The 21,543-nt window shown below is 37.5% G+C and overlaps 1 protein-coding gene across 1 annotated transcript in view; it reads right to left on the reverse strand.

Annotated features, from left to right (window-relative positions):
• Positions 1–21,543, reverse strand: part of LOC115527997 (glutamate decarboxylase 1-like) — an 82,046-nt gene that overhangs the window by 21,112 nt on the left and 39,391 nt on the right. The window contains 4 exon segments of the mRNA XM_030335800.1: positions 285–397; positions 3,721–3,811; positions 7,563–7,640; positions 7,643–7,841. Of these exon segments, the coding sequence (XP_030191660.1) occupies positions 285–397; positions 3,721–3,811; positions 7,563–7,640; positions 7,643–7,841 (481 nt within the window).

The raw sequence follows: 21,543 nt of genomic DNA on the forward strand, positions 1-21,543 counted from the left end.
AATCAGAAATGGTCACTAAAATTGTGACAACTTGAGTGCTTTCTGAAACTAAAGTGTTGCCAAATCACTGACGTGATTTCAAAAATATCTTTCCTTGAAAGTGTTGAGAGAAATATCACACAATTCATAACTTTTAGATTTGTGGAAATTTTGCTGGCAACTGTAGCTAACACAATGACTTACGAATCTCTTAAAAATAATAGCATTAGTTCAAATATACTTTGAGCGTCTCTGAATATATGTTTCACTTAGCTCAGAAAAAATGATGTCTTGCTTTTTCTTACCAGGTGCAAATATTCCATCTGCTTCTGTTTCTCCCCAGCCGATAATTCCATACATTTTCTTAAGAAAAATCGTCTCCATGATAGTAAATACCGGAGCTATTTCATATGTAAACCTATATTACATATATAGAAATTCGACTGTGAATTGTATAAAATGGAAAAGGATAAATAAAGTCATGTGCTAGATAAGGTTATATACAATTTTTTGTATTCTATAGCAGACTGTACAAGAAATAGTTACAATTTGTATGCTTCAAATCGCCCCTTCCAGATTAAGAGTATCTTGGTACTACAAAGAAAGGATCATGGATTCCATTGTATTGTGCAGTAGCTGGGAATTTCTCTCCCACTAAAAGGAATTTTGAATATACACATTACTGTTAGAGCCAGAAAATGCCCACTTATAGATAGATAGATAGATAGATAGATAGATATGGCAAGTTAAAAAGAGATCTAGAGCTACAGTCTTTTGCAGAACATGAAATAGATAGAAAAAAGCCTTTTCTCAAAAAGATTTTCTGGGGAAATCTTTTCTGGGAAAAGATTTTCTACCTAAGAATTGTACTTTGGGCAAGCACACCAAAAAAAAAGGGGGGGGGGGGGCTAAAAACTATTCTGTTTTCAGTAACAGCTCGAAGCAAGTAGATAGTTCAAGGCAAGAACAATATGGCCCCATGAACAAGAAGTCAGAGAGCATGGCGATGGGGACTCTCCTCTGAGTCACACTGATATTAGAGTCCCTTCCACAGAAAGCAGCAGCTAAGATAAAAAAGAAAGCTGTAAGTTTTTCTCTATACATACCATATACAGTAAGCAATGAGGTACTTATGTTGGTTCTGAAATCAAAGAGTAGCTTCAGTTATTTTCAAGGAATTCTTTTCTTTGTCCTCAAACACCTTTTAAAGACCCTTGTAGGTGTTCTTATATAGAGCTACCAGTCTCAGACTCCATTTATGTGCCATTTCAGATGGTCTCAGCTTGCTCTGTCTCTAAAGCCTTTGGAGAATATTCAGGCCCAGCCATTGCTGTGACCACTTTCACTCAGATACACCCACAGCCCAACAGAGAATCGCCTCCCACCTGCAAGGCAGGCACTGACTTCCAGCCCCGGGGTCTCTTTTTGCATCCAGGCATGCATGACAAGTCATGGAATCTTCTGGGAGTCCCACGAATTCCCAACCATGGGGAAGTTAACATCCCACAGTGCAGTCCTTTGGCCATAAGAGACCTGGTTGACAATCTTTTCTTTCCTCTGTTCCCTACAGATGGACTGCCCTTTGAAGCAGTCATTTATAAGGGCACTACCCCCCCAGGAGATGAAGCATTCGCTTCTGCTGATACTTAAGGGGTAGCCAGGTCTATAATTTCCCTCATGTTCCTCTTCAGTCCCATGCTGACTCCCTTCATCTTCCCTCAACCCCTCTTCTCAGATGGCCCGGCCTAAAAAAAAGTAGTAACACACAAGCTCTTGCCCAGGGGCTGTGCACAGAGACCCAGTAAGGAGACCCATTCCCTATGGGAATTAAGATTCTAGTTCTAAGAGAAACAAGAAGCAAATATCACACACTGGTATTTCAACAAGGCTTCATTTCTGCCAGCATTTGCTATGCCAATTTCAACACACACGCACATTGCCTTTCTGATCCTACCTCAGCTCAATGGAGTAGGGCATTATTATTTTCAGACAACAGAGATGCACTAAACCTCCCAGCATTGTAGGTGGTAGAATTAGGGACTGGAATCAGGTTCTCCTTATTTCCACCTCACAGGCTTTATGCTATCCCAGATTAGGGTAAGGGATCTTCATTCATTAAAAATGAAGACACCCTGAAGGTAAAGAAGGCTGTCTGAAATCCTTTCTCTCCCCTTATTATTAACCTCTCTCCTTCCACCTCTCTTGTGTTCTTTCTACTCTTTTTCTGCTTCCATCAAGAATCTCTATTTTCTTCACTTAGAGAATGATTAAGTCTCACAACAATGGGATTCTAAACAATGGAGGAAAATGTATAAATTGAGTTTATGTAATAATCTGCATAACAAAGAAACATTCTCTCAAAAGATAAAGTTGCTCTTTTTAAAGTTCATTTATTCTGAGAGAGAGTGTGCACACATACGAGTGGGGGAGGAGCAGAGAGAGAGAGAGAGAGAGAGAGAATCCCAAGCAGGCTCAGTGCTGTCAGCACAGAGCCTGATGTGGGGCTTGAACTCACAAATGGTGAAATCATGACCTGAGTCAAAATCAGGAGTCAGTAGCTTAACCAACTGAGCCACCCAGGCGCCCCAAGCAGTAAATTTTTTTTAAGTAGCATATTACCCTATGCATGTTTTAAGGACCATAATCAAGCAATGAAAATTAAAAATAGCAGTCATTTGTGTAAGCCATTTATGTTTGCATTTCCTATCTACAAAATGCTGATTACTACCATGAACTATGCACCATTAAAACCCAAATGATAACTAAACAGTTAAAGCAAGCCTTAGTTGTTCCACATACCGAAGCAGTCTCTCCTCATAAACATTTAGTTCTTGGTTTTAAAGTTTAAATTCCTACCAGCTCTCCCTTTTGATTGCTAGTTAAATTATATTAACATTTGACACAGACTATTCCTTTCAATTTCATACCCAATCATTTCCCTATCCTTTTAACCTTGAAAAATATTCCCCGAAAATTAACTTTCCTTCAGAACACATTAGCAGTAGATCTAATTTTTGTATGGACAATAGTTTTGTTGTGGCAAAGGTCCAATTTTTTTTAACGCTTATTTTTGAGAGAAAGAGAGACAGTGCCAGTGGGGGAGGGACAGAGAGAGAGGGAGACACAGAATGCAATGCAGACTCCAGGCTCTGAGCTGTCAGCGCAGAGCCAGATGTGGGGCTCGAACCCATGGACTGTGAGGCCATGACCTGAACCGAAGCCGGACGCCTAACCAACTGAGCCACCCAGGTCCCCCAAAGATCGAATTTTTTAACGAATCACGTTGGAGCTGGATTTAGATTTCCTTTAAAAGTTTACTTTCTTCAGGCTTTGATCAGATTCAGGTTCTAATTTATATTCAGGCAACTTCCCAAATACTTGGGTGTGTATCTGGCTACATGTGCTATGGGCTGTTTGGGGTAGCGTGTCAATGATTCCAACCCCAGAACTGAACTCACTCATGGTCTGCACACTAGTAACCCAGGCTGACCAACTGACCTGTACTACTTACCGGGGAACTCAGATCCTGAGAGTTTCTAGAGGCTGTCCAGAGGACTGAGCAACTCTCAAACACGTTACCCGGGGAATAGACAGCGGCTTCTTTGCGTTTCCCTCAGGGTACCAACTACTTGTATTTGTTACGGCAAGCATCGTATCCAGCAAAATGTACAACCTCGATCTTTACTCTTCCTTACGCACGTCTCCGGCTCTCACACTCCTTAGGCCCTGGAGAATGCTCACGTGTTGGTATTGGCAGTGGCTGTCAACCATGCCCTGGCAAGTCCGACCACATCTAGCCCACTGGACAGCTGGTTGAAAAAGCGAGGATGTCCTAGAAAAAAGACAAAATTACAAATGAGCCAAAATAAAAACACAGGGCTAAAGAGTGGTTCAGTTTCAGAGCAGTTTCTCAGTTAACAGGTATTCATCGATCGAGCACACATAAACTAATTCTTTCATTCAATAAATATTGCTGAGAACTATCACATGCAGGGACAGTGCTCAGCTTTGGGGACACAGTAGTAAACAAGGCACTACCGTGTGGATCTTACTAACCAGTGGAAGAAAAAGGTATTCATCAAATAAATAATGACACAAATATGTTTAACTGCGATTGTAGAAAGCACAGAAGAAAAGATCAGAATGTTTTAAGACCTTTCCCAGGGAGCCTAAGACAATCAGGAGAGCAGGCGAGCTAACCTCTAGGGCAGGCTTCTTGGAGGAAGTGATCTTTCAGGTCAGATCAAAAGTTTGCTTCCAGACAAAGAGTGAAGGAGACCCAATACGGGTATGAAGAGCAGGTTGGGAGAAGTCAAGTCATTGAACTGAGAACGAGCTGGTAAGCTTGAGGGTGAGGAACCCATCCTGTGTCTGAAGTAGAAAGACCAAGGGCAGGATGCAAAAAACTACCCCAGTGAGTGGGGAAGGCACCGCCCGAAAGATTAAATAATTTTTTTCTCAAAAGCTGCTTCAGGGGGCGCCTGGGTGGCGCAGTCGGTTGAGCGTCCGACTTCAGCCAGGTCACGATCTCACGGTCCGTGAGTTCGAGCCCCGCGTCAGGCTCTGGGCTGATGGCTCGGAGCCTGGAGCCTGTTTCCGATTCTGTGTCTCCCTCTCTCTCTGCCCCTCCCCCGTTCATGCTCTGTCTCTCTCTGTCCCAAAAATAAATAAAAACGTTGAAAAAAAAATTAAAAAAAAAAAAAAAGCTGCTTCAGTGTTTTTGGACAAAATATCAGGTCCTTTTTACAAAGAATTTTTGAAGATCTGTATTAATAAAGAACATCAAGGGGCGCCTGGGTGGCTGAGTCGGTTAAGCAAGCACCTGACTCTTGTTTTCAGCTCAGGTCATGGTCTCACAGTTTCATGAGTTCGAGCCTCACGTTGGGCTCTGTGCTGACAGGGGGGAGCCTGCTCGGGGTTCTCTCTTTCTCCCTCTCTGTCTGCACAACCCCCCACTCGTGCTGTCTCTGTCTCTCTCGAAAACAAATAAACTTATATAAAAAAAAAGAACATCAAACATTAGATACCAAATTGAACATTCTATATTCAACTCAGTTTAACTTAATCTCTTCCTGGGGAACCTGGGTGGCTCAGTCAGTTACTCATGGGACTCTAGATTTTGACTCAGGTCATGATCTCACGGTTCGTGGGATTGAGCCCCACGTTGGACTCTGTGCTGACAGTGTGGAGTGTGCTTGGGATTCTCTCTCTCCCTCTCTCCCTGACCTCCCCCGACTCACTCTTTCTCTTTTTCTCTCCCGCAAAATAAATACACATTAAAACAAATTAATCTCCTCCTGAGCTCCAAAATAGATTGTTCTTTGCACTTCTTTGACAACGTGTCTTAACAATGACCAGCATCACAACTCTTTGTGAGTCTCCTTCCCCTCTAGTCACTTACCCCTACTTGTGGAGCCCCTATGCCCGTGTAGTTAATTTTAAAAGTTGGGGCTTAATAAATGTTCATTAAATTGGAAGGAATGGAAGGTTTGGAAGTTGGGGCTGTGTTACGAAATGTTTCTTTTTACTATTGACTTTTCCCTTTTTTAGTATCTTTGCTTTTCCCTCTGTGCTTGATACTGGGAAATGCAAACACAGGGAGAATGGGTCCCTGGAGATTCCTCTGCCTTTGCCTTGCTGGGTAAGGGAAGGATGAAGAACTTGATTTAAAGCTGTCATGGTGCTTCAATTGCCCTGCTATTTTTCAGAACTTCCTTTTGCTATGTTTATTTCTAACTAAAAATTATTTCAACTTCACATTTACACAGTTGAACTCAGTCTTGACACATGCCTTTTATTTCATGATCCTAGGAAGCTTTCTTTTTGTCTTATTTAATAATATTTTTCTAGTTGTAAATATACTACACGTTACAGAAATGGATAGAACAGAAAACATTACATACAGGACAGTAATTTTTATGCATATATGCAGAGAAAATATCTACTTAGCTATCCAAACACTTACAATATTTATAACCCTTGGAAGATATAACTTAAGAACGTATTTATTATGAACAGGTAGTTTTATACATGTGCATATATATATGTCCAGTTTCACACAGTTTAAAATACAATTAAATATAATTGAAATCATATTGAGCATATTATTTTGTGTTATGTCTTTTTACTGTTTTTGCATTTTTTTTAATATTTTTATTTAATTTTGAGAGAGAGAGAGAGAGACAGAGTGCAAGCAGGGGAGGGCAGGGAGAGAAGGAGACACAGAATCAGAAGCAGGCTCCAGGCTCTGTGCTGACAGCTCAGAGCCCCATGTGGGGCTTGAACTTGTAAACCACAAGATCATGGCCTGAGCCAAAGTCAACCGCTTAACTGACTGAGCCACCAAGGCTCCCCATGTGGTATGTCTTTTTGTAATAACTAAAATTCTGTGAGAAATCATCCATGACTTTCTTAGGATTTTTTTTGTATAGTTTTTAAAATTGTTAATTAATTTTTTTGGGAGAGAGAGCACATGTATGCGCACGAGTCAGGGAGGGGCAAGGAAGAAAGAGAGAGAGAATCTTATGCAGGTTCCATGCCCAGCACAGAACCAGATGCAGGGCTTGATCTAACAACCATGAGATCATGACCTGAGCCAAGATCAAGAGCCAGAAACTTAACTGACACCAAGGTGCCCCTCCCAGGACTTTAAATGGCAATATTGCATAGTGTTCTGTCAAAGAAAATCCAGGCTATACAAGATAAACGTGAAAATGAGGCACCTTTTTATTTTTGTTATTAAAATTAATGCAGAAATGAGCATTCTCAAATAGAAATTATTTTTGTTTCTTGGCATGCTTGATCAGTTTGGTCTGAAGATAAAATATGCGTGATGCTTAAAGTTTCTGTGATGTCAAAAATACATTATTTTAAGTGTCTGTTTAATGTCTATCAAATACAAGGCAAGTCAGCATACACAAATTACTTTCAATTATTAACACATGAAGTATTTTCAAAGATCACATGATAAGAAATGAGTAATAAACCCAGGGATACAGGTTGTATTTGGACGCTTTTTTGTGTGTGCCTCTTTCCAAAGATTATGTTGTTTCAAATACATTATTTAGTATACATTTAAGATTTTAGAGAAAGGGGTCCGTAGAGCCTAGTCAAACATTGTTAGCCCCGGGACATATCATTGCTTTAAGTGGTTAAGAATAAAGTTACAATAAATTAATCAGAAAACATAATTTCTAACATATAGGATGTAGATATATATATATATCTACATATATATCTAACATATAGGATTAGATAGATATATATAATTTTATTGCTATATATTTTATTGATGTAGAAGGATAGTCAATTGAGCATTAATAATGAATATGGGCAAATGAAAATAAGTAAGTTAAAATTGTATGTTTAATTGCCATTGGAATATAATGCTTCAAGCCCAAACCACTGTATTTACTTTTCTTTGTTAACTACTAAACAGTTTATATGTGATAACACCAATTTGAAAACAGACTAGACGAATGTTTTAAGTAAAAATGAGCAAAATGGGACCGTTTTCCAACACACACAAAAACTCAAGGCCATTCATTCAGTCTCCAGTTCAGGTGCATTGATTTGAAAATTACCTGTATTAACACCATATTTTAAGGTATCCGAGCAGTCAACAAGTAACTGCTCCAAAGATTCAGGGTGGTCAGACAGCCTAGGTTAAGCCCATCCAAACCTTCAAGAAGTTGGTGAGGATGATGAAAGTCTAGTATTTTACTCTTAACATCAAACATTTTTTTGATGTAATGCAGAAGAATATTTACCACTTGCAGCAGGAAACATTTAGTTAAATCTTTACCATCCTTGGATGGCAACAAATCTAGAGCAAAAAAAGAGATGAAAAGCCAGGTCAGTAACTAGAATGCCAAGGAAAATCACCATGGGCGTAGAGTTTTGATCATTGGACATTAAAGATATTAAAAAGCCATGTGAAGTAACAAATAGCATGTATTCAAATCTTACTCAGAATCTTCATTCCAAGTTTCACTGGATAACAATTTTCACCAAAAAAAAAAAAAAAAAAAAAAAGCCATTTTAGATCCACACCATTGGAGTAATTGAACCTTCAAGATCCCCTAGATGGACCTTATCGTTGCCTTGTCAAACAAATGAACTGGTAATTGCACTTTTTGAATTTTGTTTAATGTTAATTTATTTTTGAGAGGGAGAGAGCAGGGGAGGGGCAGAGAGAGATGCTGACGCAGAATCTGAAGCGGGCTCCAGGCTCGGAGCAGCCCCTCGCCAGGCTTGAACTTAGGAGCCTCAGGATCATGACCTGAGCCGAAGTCGGTCACTCAACTGACTGAGCCACCCAGGTGCCCCAGGTAGTTGCACTTTTAAAAGTAAGTTAAAGCATCAAATCTTAAGGACCTTACAATGGCTTCAATAAATATGTAAATGACATAACATTTTTATTAAAAAACGAAACATAACATTTGTTAATGACATCCATACCTGAAGCATAAGCATTTGATAAATTATTCATTACTTCCTCAGTGTGAGCCCCTTCTGTCACATTTTTCTCAGTTGATTGAAAAGCATGACCAGATTTTTTTCTCAGCTGTTCTTTATCTAAGTTAAAAAATTAAATAGTCTTTGGGGCGCCTGGGTGGCGCAGTCGGTTAAGCGTCCGACTTCAGCCAGGTCACGATCTCGTGGTCCGTGAGTTCGAGCCCCGCGTCAGGCTCTGGGCTGATGGCTCAGAGCCTGGAGCCTGTTTCCGATTCTGTGTCTCCCTCTCTCTCTGCCCCTCGCCCGTTCATGCTCTGTCTCTCTCTGTCCCAAAAATAAATAAACGTTGAAAAAAAAATTAAATAGTCTTTGATTATTAAAACATGCTGAAAATATGTATTTACTGCTTTTATCTGTAGCCACACAGATGCTTCCAAGAAATGCTTAACGATTGAAATTCTTATTTATATTCACACATGATCTCTGGTGGGTAGCTATAAACTGGGGAGAAGCAGAAATACTACTGAAATCATGTGAGGCTCTTTTATAACCATATAGAGAACCAATGATACAATTTGTGATTGCTAGTTTCATATCGATTTAGTGTACAGGATTAGGAATTTAGTAATTAAGACCTCTCATGGTTTAGTTGTAAGTAATGATTCTTATTTCATAATAAGATCCTGCTATTAACATTTTTTTTTAACGTTTATTTATTTTTGAGACAGAGAGAGAGCATGAATAGGGGAGGGTCAGAGAGAGGGAGACACAGAATCTGAAGCAGGCTCCAGGTTCTGAGCTGTCAGCACAGAGCCCGACGCGGGGTTCGAACTCACGGACCGCGAGATCATGACCTGAGCTGAAGTCGGAGGCTTAACCGACTGAGCCACCCAGGCGCCCCTGCTATTAACATTTTTAACTGTATGTAACAATGTCTACGATATATTAAGAGCCCTACATGCCTTGCACACATTTCAATCCTCACAATAGTCCTACAATATAAGCACATTTTTCTCAGCATGTGGATAAACAGATTTATTTAATCTTTTTAAATTTTACTTATTTTTGAGAGACAGAGAGAAGAGACAAAGCACAGGTGGGGGAGGGACAGAGAGAGAGAGGGAGACACAGAACTGAAGCAGGCTCCAGGCTCTGAGCTGTCAGCACAGAGCCCGACGCAGGGCTCGAACCCACGAACCATGAGATCATGACCTGAGCTGAAGTTGGATGCTTAACCCACTGAGCTACCCAGGGGCCCCGCAGATAAACAGATTTAAAGAAGTTAAGTAATAGTAATAATTGATACTTTTTGAACTCATGATGGCCCAGAAATTTCACATATATTATTCTATTCAATCCTCATAACATAGTTATGATAGAAATGCTATTATGATTAACAACAAAAAAAGAGCTTATATGGTGGAACTAGAATTGATAGACAGATGTTTGAATCCAAAGACCATTAAGTTATCCTTTAAAAATTAAATTTAAAAATAGTATGTCCTGAGGTCCTCTTCAATAAAAATATTGAACCAAACATCCAGTCAAGCAAACAAGCCATTCTTAGGTATCTTTTAATGTTCTGGACAATGTGGAAGAAAAAAGAAAGTATAGACTAGAATTCATAATATCAAGCTGTTTACTTGTAACTAGACGTGGAGAAAACATGAAGTAATCAGAAAATGGTTTCTAGCTAAATTTTATAGTTTTGCTTTTATAAGCTTAGTAGTATTAATTTCTTCCAGTTCTAATGGATTTTTCTTAAAATAAAATAAGCTCTCCCCAAATATTTCAGACTGAATTTTTGAATACTGCAGCAAAAATAATTCAGTTTAGTTTTTAAGCATTGATATAATGTTTAAACGTTTTTATGTGTTTATGTATGATAGATAAAAATGTTCTAGTATAGCTTTTTCCACAAAGAATAAAATCCTGATCATGAAAAAACTGTATAAGACAGCAATGACAGAAACGTGAGACAATTTGCAAAGCATGCAGTGTACCTAAAAACAAATTTTCATATTACATGTTGGCCCGGTAGACATATATTAGGTTAATTGTTTGCAAAATATTTTTTCTTTTTTTTTTTTCTTTTTTTTTAACGTTTTATTTATTTTTGAGACAGGGAGAGACAGAGCATGAAAAGGGGAGGGTCAGAGAGAGGGAGACACAGAATCTGAAACCGGCTCCAGGCTCTGAGCTGTCAGCACAGAGCCCGACGCAGGGCTCGAACTCACGGACCGCGAGATCATGACCTGAGCCGAAGTCGGTCACTCAACTGACTGAGCCACCCAGGTGCCCCAGGTAGTTGCACTTTTAAAAGTAAGTTAAAGCATCAAATCTTAAGGACCTTACAATGGCTTCAATAAATATGTAAATGACATAACATTTTTATTAAAAAACGAAACATAACATTTGTTAATGACATCCATACCTGAAGCATAAGCATTTGATAAATTATTCATTACTTCCTCAGTGTGAGCCCCTTCTGTCACATTTTTCTCAGTTGATTGAAAAGCATGACCAGATTTTTTTCTCAGCTGTTCTTTATCTAAGTTAAAAAATTAAATAGTCTTTGGGGCGCCTGGGTGGCGCAGTCGGTTAAGCGTCCGACTTCAGCCAGGTCACGATCTCGTGGTCCGTGAGTTCGAGCCCCGCGTCAGGCTCTGGGCTGATGGCTCAGAGCCTGGAGCCTGTTTCCGATTCTGTGTCTCCCTCTCTCTCTGCCCCTCGCCCGTTCATGCTCTGTCTCTCTCTGTCCCAAAAATAAATAAACGTTGAAAAAAAAATTAAATAGTCTTTGATTATTAAAACATGCTGAAAATATGTATTTACTGCTTTTATCTGTAGCCACACAGATGCTTCCAAGAAATGCTTAACGATTGAAATTCTTATTTATATTCACACATGATCTCTGGTGGGTAGCTATAAACTGGGGAGAAGCAGAAATACTACTGAAATCATGTGAGGCTCTTTTATAACCATATAGAGAACCAATGATACAATTTGTGATTGCTAGTTTCATATCGATTTAGTGTACAGGATTAGGAATTTAGTAATTAAGACCTCTCATGGTTTAGTTGTAAGTAATGATTCTTATTTCATAATAAGATCCTGCTATTAACATTTTTTTTTAACGTTTATTTATTTTTGAGACAGAGAGAGAGCATGAATAGGGGAGGGTCAGAGAGAGGGAGACACAGAATCTGAAGCAGGCTCCAGGTTCTGAGCTGTCAGCACAGAGCCCGACGCGGGGTTCGAACTCACGGACCGCGAGATCATGACCTGAGCTGAAGTCGGAGGCTTAACCGACTGAGCCACCCAGGCGCCCCTGCTATTAACATTTTTAACTGTATGTAACAATGTCTACGATATATTAAGAGCCCTACATGCCTTGCACACATTTCAATCCTCACAATAGTCCTACAATATAAGCACATTTTTCTCAGCATGTGGATAAACAGATTTATTTAATCTTTTTAAATTTTACTTATTTTTGAGAGACAGAGAGAAGAGACAAAGCACAGGTGGGGGAGGGACAGAGAGAGAGAGGGAGACACAGAACTGAAGCAGGCTCCAGGCTCTGAGCTGTCAGCACAGAGCCCGACTGCAGGGCTCGAACCCACGAACCATGAGATCATGACCTGAGCTGAAGTTGGATGCTTAACCCACTGAGCTACCCAGGGGCCCCGCAGATAAACAGATTTAAAGAAGTTAAGTAATAGTAATAATTGATACTTTTTGAACTCATGATGGCCCAGAAATTTCACATATATTATTCTATTCAATCCTCATAACATAGTTATGATAGAAATGCTATTATGATTAACAACAAAAAAAGAGCTTATATGGTGGAACTAGAATTGATAGACAGATGTTTGAATCCAAAGACCATTAAGTTATCCTTTAAAAATTAAATTTAAAAATAGTATGTCCTGAGGTCCTCTTCAATAAAAATATTGAACCAAACATCCAGTCAAGCAAACAAGCCATTCTTAGGTATCTTTTAATGTTCTGGACAATGTGGAAGAAAAAAGAAAGTATAGACTAGAATTCATAATATCAAGCTGTTTACTTGTAACTAGACGTGGAGAAAACATGAAGTAATCAGAAAATGGTTTCTAGCTAAATTTTATAGTTTTGCTTTTATAAGCTTAGTAGTATTAATTTCTTCCAGTTCTAATGGATTTTTCTTAAAATAAAATAAGCTCTCCCCAAATATTTCAGACTGAATTTTTGAATACTGCAGCAAAAATAATTCAGTTTAGTTTTTAAGCATTGATATAATGTTTAAACGTTTTTATGTGTTTATGTATGATAGATAAAAATGTTCTAGTATAGCTTTTTCCACAAAGAATAAAATCCTGATCATGAAAAAACTGTATAAGACAGCAATGACAGAAACGTGAGACAATTTGCAAAGCATGCAGTGTACCTAAAAACAAATTTTCATATTACATGTTGGCCCGGTAGACATATATTAGGTTAATTGTTTGCAAAATATTTTTTCTTTTTTTTTTTCTTTTTTTTTAACGTTTTATTTATTTTTGAGACAGGGAGAGACAGAGCATGAAAAGGGGAGGGTCAGAGAGAGGGAGACACAGAATCTGAAACCGGCTCCAGGCTCTGAGCTGTCAGCACAGAGCCCGATGCAGGGCTCGAACTCACGGACCGCGAGATCATGACCTGAGCCGAAGTCGGACGCTTAACCGACTGAGCCACCCAGGCGCCCCTGCAAAATATTTTTTCTAGAGGAAAATTACTTTTCGAAAGGTTCACTGCTATACACAGTGAATAATACATATTAATATAAATAAATTCTAAAGTAATTAAAGTTTTAGAAACATAACTCCTTTCAAAGAATTAGAGGAAACATAAACCACGAGAAAAAGTGAAGTTAAAAAGATTCTACACATGGAATAGTATTACAAATGTTTATAAAGAAACTATGTAAAAACCAAAAGATTTGACATAAGAATTAGACTCCATTAATAGCTCAACACACATTGAATCTACAACCTAAAACTAGGTTAAATTTATATTTAATAAGAAAAATAACAACATTTCAACAAAACAAAATGTTTTAAATATTTAAGTAAGACAAAGATTGCTAATGTATTTTTGTCAAAATATGTGATATATGATTAATATGCATGATTAATAATCATATAAGATAAGTAAGACTTGTTTGACAGTCTGCACTTTTTGGTAAGTAACACCCCAATCCCACTCTTTCAGTTAATAATAATTCCCGTTGAATCCCCATTTCTTCTCACAAAATTTTAACTTACTTGCCAGGGTATCTCCACACTCCATGTTGTTTGAAAAAAAATAGTATCTGCTTTAAAAGAATATGTGGAGCCAGAGGGTGCTTTTAGGTGATGGGGAAGAACTTGACCATTAAAGTTGTATAGCTGCTGTAATTTATAATATGGACTCTTTTAAAGTCTTTTTATTGGTGGCACAGAAATCTGAAGCAATTTCATTATTTGTAAAAAGGGCAGGGATACAATGCTCTTTTTTGTTTAGAGAATTAAATGAAAGATGATGGTAGTGTATTTGTGTTTAAACATTGTGGCTTTTTTAAAGTATGATTCCATGTCAAAGAAGGAATGGGTTTCAACTTCCCTTTTGACAATTACAACTTTTATCTTCAGGGTAAAGTATTAGGTACTCCACATTACAGGGTAGAAAATGAAAAATACACATGGTCATATTAATGATACAATTCACACCCTTTTAACACAGGTATTACTTTTTTGCCTTTGGATTGAAAATGTTAACATTGTATTTCATTAAAAAAACTTTTTTAATGTTTATTTTTCAGAGAAAGAGAGAGAGAGAGACAGACAGAGTGAGCAAGGGAGGGGCAGAGAGAGAGGGAGACACAGAATCTGAAACAGGCTCCAGGCTCTGAGCTGTCAGCACAGAGCCTGTTGTGGGGCTTGAACTCATGAACCACGAGATCGTGACCTGAGCTGAAGTCAGCACTTAACTGACTGAGCCACCAGGTCCCCCCAAAACTTTTAACATTTTAAACAATCCAAAAATACATAATGATCATCACTTCTGAGGCCCATTTCCAAGGACACATTTCCTCCAGAATTTATCAAATGTTCAATTATCCCGTGGGATTTACAGCTCTTGAATAATGTGCTGGTCAACATTATTTTTCATTGTTAAGCAAGTTTGAGCATGTTAAGGAAAAAGCAGGAAAACACTGATGATTCACATAAGAAAATCACCTGGGATACCTTGGTTTCTATCCTAGGCATTTGGGTGCAATTTATAAAAAGAGTAGTAACACTTAATTTATTCTAATAATAGAAACAAACACTGTGGCTTATCAAAAGCCATTTACAACTTCCAATCCAACTTGAACCAGTTATTGTAACCTTTCCCTCATTAAGACGTTCACTTAGAGGCTGTAACAAACAAGAATATAGAAGTGTGATGATTTGAAGACCATTTCCTCCTTTCATTGCTTTCCAGAGGAATCAACTGATGATTGTAGAGGTGGCATAGAAGTGGGAAAATAAAAAAAATAAATAAATCCCAAGGAGCTGCTCTTCCATTTCTTTCAACCATCTGCAGAGTTTCTTGGCTCTAATAGGGTTGCGACATCCACTAAGGAAGACTGTCGCATCATCTTGTCAAGACGAACCCTTCTCATGACTCCTGAACTCGCACTCATCTCTGTCAATAAACCCACCCACGCTCGCCCCAGTGGTCGCACCGTGAGACAGCCCTCATAGTCCAAGGTCACCCGCCGAAGTTCGCCACCTTCTCCGTCCTCTCTCGCACATAATAACCACCAGTACGCTATGTTCAAAAAGACTCAAACAATCCCTATTCTGAGGAAATGGGTTTTGAGCCATGAAGTGCTCTCCAGCTATCACTCATTTTTTTTCCTTTCATGTCTTCGCTGTTGGCAATTAGGTCTTCGTTTATAGATCTGCTGAGCATAGGAGCATAGAACTGGCCCTCCCCAACATGGGAAATTCATGTTGTTGTTTGTTTCACCTCCCACTAATTTTATATGTCTGTACAACACAGGCACATTGAAATTAAAACTCACAATTTTTCTTGACAAAGCATGTGAAAGCTTTCTTATATTACACGACATGATACAGGACTAAAAAGAGGAAAAGGAGGGCGATACTCCACTCTTCTGACTGACAGCAATCCTAATATTAAAGCCTATAGATTTCTTTCACCAGACCCTTGCCGTATTTTGTATGGAGCTAAATATTTTTCATACGTTGAATCCTCATAGAAGTCCTGTGATTTTGATGTTATTATTGTCTTGCTCTGTTTCACGCCTCTCCTTGCTTCCATTTCACCATCAATAAAGTGGGCATCGTACTAATACCTACTCATGGCTTTAAGATATCAAAAGAGATAAGGCCTCTTAAGTGCTTCCAACAATTATTTATGTCTCTTTTCTCTGGCAATCCTGACAGGCAAAAACAAACACGAAATAATTTTAAGAATGCCACTGCTCTGATCAGAAATGTGCACTGACCTCCCAACCATTATGTTATCAAGTCCTTCATTGACCCTTTCTTTGCCTTACCTCCTACTACTCATTTACAGAAATTGTCTGCACCTCAAAAGGAAGGTCAGTCTCTTTTCTTAATCCCCTGCGTTATAGTTTGTGAAATTTCACCTGTTTTAAATGCCTTCCTTCTCCCTTTCTTCTAATCCAAAGGTCACATTTAACACATATTTATCAAGTACTTAGTATGTACTTGATACTCTCTTCTAAGCTCTCTTCTAAGCTAAGTTTGTATTGACTCATCTAATTCTCCCTGAAACCTTATAAGATACCGCTGCTGTTTCCTTTCTCCATTTTACAGATGAAGAACCTAAAGCACCGATAAGTCACACTATTTGCCAAGAATCACACAGCTAACTGGCAGAGCTGGGATTCAATCCCAGCCATTCTTGTTCTAAATCCACTCTCTTAACCCCTAGCCTGAATTCTATCTTAGCAAGTCCAACTCACATCTTAGTAGCTCCATAAATATTTTCTTGGGGCACCTGGTGGCTCAGTTGGTTTAACATCTGACTCTTGATTTTGGCTCAGGTCATGATCTCATGGTTCATGGGATCGAGCCCTGCCTCTAACTCCATGGACAGCACAGAGCCTGCTTGGGATTCTCTCCCTTTCTCTCTGCCCCTCCCCTGCTTGTGCATATGCTCCCTCCCTCTCTCTCTCTCCCTTTATTTATTAACAAATAAACACTAAAAAAATATATTTTCTTATCTCCACCATTGAGCTGAAGTGATCTTTATTTTTATCTGCATCATCACACCAAATATTGGTCAACTTTGTATAGTTTATTTGGCAGTTTAATGTGTTTATTAGGAGTTTTATCTTGGGGAACCTGGCTGGCTCAGTGGGTGGAGCATGCGACTCTTGATCTCAGAGACGTGCGTTCAAGCCCTACATTGGGCATAGAGCTTATATTTAAAATAATAATAATAATAATAATTAAAAAGTTCCGTCTTAATGTGGGAGGGGAAGTACAAAATGTACATTCAGTATTGCCCTTAAGGAAGTTACAACTTAAGAGAAAAGTGGGTAATGGACAGAAAACAGTATCATATTTTAATAATGGGAAAAGTGCTACATTTATGGTAAAGATTATAATCATAGATTCTAGAAGAGGCATGGGACAGGGTGGTACAGGAAGGTGCCACCAAGGTGCTCTGTGCATATTTAGCAGAAGACTTAGAAGGCCATCTAAGACTCTCTAAAGAGGATGATATGTGAGCTGAAATATGAAGGGTAAGTATCATGTAACTAGGTGATGAGGGAAGAGAACACACTCAAGGAAGCGTCAAACAAATGCACAAGATGTTGAGATGCCAACTGAAGAAATAAGACAAAACCAGAGTATGGGACGGCCCAAAAAATGAACAGGGAGAAGTAATCCTGGGGGAGGTGGGAAGGGCACATGAATGTGTTTAGTGCTCATCCTTAGAGCAATAGAAAACCAGAGAATGGTTTGAGATGTACTGTGACATGACTGTGCTTCCTTATGGTTGTAGAAACAATGGTGACGGGCTGGTGGTTGAACTATTAAGTATATTAGTAAAACTTTGAGTAAGAGCTACTTATCATCTTTGAGATGAACAGATTCAGAAGCATATGCCTTCTGACAAATTTTTCAATATGAATTCTAATTTAAATGCATGAATTTGAATGATGATGGCACTATATTGTATAAATACATAAAATGATATAGAGTTATAAGGGGGTGGAAAATTTCATTGAAATTGAGAGATATAATAACGGTAATAATTTATAGGCATTGAACCTTTAACATGTGACATGATCTGTTCTAAGCCTTTAATGAGGATTAGCTCATTTAATCCTCCCCAAACTCTATGAAGTAGTTTATTAATTAAAACAGTATATGGCTGCTTTCATAGAAACCAAAATAGTAGTGACTTAAGCCAATTAGAAGATTTATTGCTAGAAGTCCAAATGGGTAAATGGCTCAGAGCTATTGTTTTACTCTGTCCATGAAGTTGTCCAAAGACCTGACTTCCTTCTATCTTGCGGTTTTTCCATTGCCTAGATCAGTGCTCTCTCATAGAAACATATGTGAGGCACGTGTATAATTTTTAATTTTCTGTTAATCATAGTTTTAAAAAACAAAAAGAAACAGGTGAAATTAACTTTAAAAATTCATTCAGTTTAACCTATTATATCCAAAACTATAATTCAAACATGCATCGAATCTCAATTAGATGTTAAATGGGTGTTTTAATTACATGTTAATTGGGAAACACTTGGTCTATTCTTAGATTTCATGAAAGTTTCAGTTGAAAACGGTAGATTAATTTACATATGTTTTCAAACATACTTAAAAGTTCTTCAATAACTAGAGTATCAATTTTTAAATGTAATTAAGGCCAAACAAAATTAAAAATTCATTTCTTCGATCACATTTTAAGTGCTGAACAGCCACCTGTGGCTGGTTGCCACTTAACTGGACAGCACAGGGGAAAATTATTGCTTTTGCCCACTTTTCATCCACAAAGTTAGCTTGCTGGCACTGTATCTGAATTCTACACCAAGGGATTGGAGAAGGGAAGTAAGAGAAATGAGACTGTCACTCGAGGTGCAATGTAGAATTTGTGTAGGTCCTATTGGTCAGAACTTAGTCATGTGACCAGAGAGCTGACATGGCCACATAAGATGGAAGTTAGGGTAGAAATTATAGTCTCCTGCTGGATGGACATCTTCCTTGTTAGCACTTTGTACATAAGGCAGGAAAGAGGTGAGCAGAGAATAGGATGTTGACCATTACGAAAACAAAGATGAGATGGATGTTGGGGAGAATTAACAATCTAGGTCATGTGCAGATACTGTAGCACTGTTTTTCAGATAAGGAAACGGAAGCACAAAAAGTTACATGCCTTGCCCACATTTATGCATTTATTAACTACTAAAATTGAAAAAAATATATTTGGATGATGATATAAAAAATGTTTGGAATTTCAACATGTAAAACATAGAAGATTGTGACAATTGTTATCTGGTGTTTTATTATTTTTTTAACTTTACCTATGTGGATACTCTAGTTCTTAGACTGTGTAAACTTTGCAGATGAGAAAAAGTAGCATTCAATTCCTTATATGCCTCCACAGTGCTTAATATCATTCAATATTTTACACATTTATAAAAATCCAAAGAAGGGTTAATTTGTTACTTTCACCTAGATCATGTGTATTAGCCTTTCTTTCCACACAATTTCTGGTTTATATGGGTTCAAAAGTAGAGATAAATTTGAAGATACAGTAAATAGCTAAATCCACAGAACACAAAGACATGATAACTCGATAAACACCCAGAGACATATTGATATGTGTTTACTTTGTCAGGTTTAACTTCATGTGTTTTCATAAGTCACTGCTCTCTTCTGGGAAAATTTCTTTTCATCTTTGGGAAATTGTTTCTGACAATACCATGAAGCATGATATTCTAAATTCACAAAGTATAGAGAGAAAATCACTCATGCATTATCTGGTCTTTACATTCATGTGATTCTTTGATCTCCCATTTCAGCTTAATTTTCCCATAAGCACTTGCAAACTTCTTGTTTGTACACATTGAAAGGAGAAACGATAAAAATCACAGAACGTACCTGAAACCATACATTTTCCTTTGTAGTTATTGTGTCTAGACTACAGGATAGCTTTCTTTTATTAGCGTACCTTTAAAGTTGAAAAAAAAGAGTTTTGTTTAGTTTTTGCAAATCACCATTTGCTTTATACAGACATATAATTCTAGCAAAATATCCACAGCGTAGAAACCTATGGAAAACTTAAAAGGGTTTGCCCAAAAAGTACAACCAGCAACTGTCACAGCAGAGTTTTGGCCCCAGGCCAAAAACTAGATCTTCCAACCTTAATCTCTTCATTTCTCTAAAACAACATAACATACTATTCCTTTCCACCTGGTGGCTTTCTAAATAGACCTTGTGTTGTTATCAAAATCTGAAATTGTTTTCAGGTAATGTATGTTTTTCCCTGAACGTAAAATATTAATATGTAAAGCAGTATTCATTCTTTGCTTTCAATTATCTGCCTTAGTTGAGGCATTTCTAAATGTCTCTCTACATTGAGGGAATGAATTGCCATTTGTATCTCTACATACTATTTGTTGATACATGTAATTTGTATTTTTTTCCTCCAAATTTCCCACATTTTCTCAAAGCCTGCATTATGAAGAATGCCGTTAGGATATGGACTTAATAGGGACAAATAATTCCAAGTTGAATTTCACAGGTTTTAGTACAACCTAGCTTGAACCAGATCTATAAATAACATCTGTGCTAATTGACTCAAAGGAGTCTTGGAAAATCAAGGCAAATCTCAAGTTATCCCAATGATGTAAACCAAAAAACAGCTAAATAGTATCTACTTCATTACAAATAATTGTGATTTAGAGACAACTTAATCCAGTAACTGAATGAAAAATATACAGAACAATTGATAATTAAAGCAATTAATTTTTCGGTATTTTTAGGAACTGAGGGTTATCAGTATTTATCAGGTTATATGACCTGGAATCAATCCGTCCCTCCCAGCCAGGTCAAATCACCAAAGTTGGAAATGAAGATGTGATGAAGATTGCAAACAAGAAACAAAAGGAAAAAATAAAAAAAGGACATTAGGCAGATGAAAAAAAAAATTGTCAATCTCAAAAGAAATCAAGGAAGGACACATAAATGTGCCTTTAATACATTCTTTAAATTTTAATAATTGACAAATTAATTGATAATACATTATCAGTATTTTAATAATTAAAATTATAAAATTGTTGCCTATTAGATTGGACAGAGTATGACTTACTTTAAAAAATAGCCCCAGAATAAGAGGCTACTCGAGACCTAACAATGCTTAAAAACAAGACTTGAAAGTAACTCTGACCCACAGGTAGGTTAACTATTTACCAAAACTTGACACTCTTTGAAGGATGACATCTATATTCAAAATAAAAAATTCACAATGTCCAGCATTCAATAAAAATGGCAAAATATACAAAGAAGTATTAAAAAAATGTGACTTGCAACCTAGAAAAAAAATCAGCAAGTAGAACCAGAAATGACAGAGATAATGAAATTAGCAGCTAAGGACTTTAAAACATATCTGCTACAAATACATTCAAGAATTTAAAGAAGACATGCACATAACAAAAAACTAAATGGAAATAATAAAACTAAGTTAAATAGAACTTCTAGGGCTGAAAAACTAAAATATCTGGAATAAAAAGTTCACTAGCTCAGCCTAATAGAATATTAGAGCTTATAGGAAAAAAACAGACGAGACTAATGAATTTGAAGAAAGGGCAATAAAAACTATCCAAGCTGAATCAAAAGGATAAAAAATGCTGAAGAAAAGATGACCTAAATTCTAATGATATGTGCAGCAAAATAATGCAATTTAACATATCCTTAACTGGAGTTCCAGAAAGAAGAGATACAGGAAAATATTTGAAGAGATAATGGCTATAAAAATTCCAAATTCGATGAACATTATAAACCCACAGATCCCAGAATGCTCAACAAACCCCAAGGTGAACAAACA

The sequence above is a fragment of the Lynx canadensis genome, chromosome D3, assembly GCF_007474595.2.
Source record: "Lynx canadensis isolate LIC74 chromosome D3, mLynCan4.pri.v2, whole genome shotgun sequence".
Taxonomy (NCBI): Eukaryota; Metazoa; Chordata; class Mammalia; order Carnivora; family Felidae; genus Lynx; species Lynx canadensis.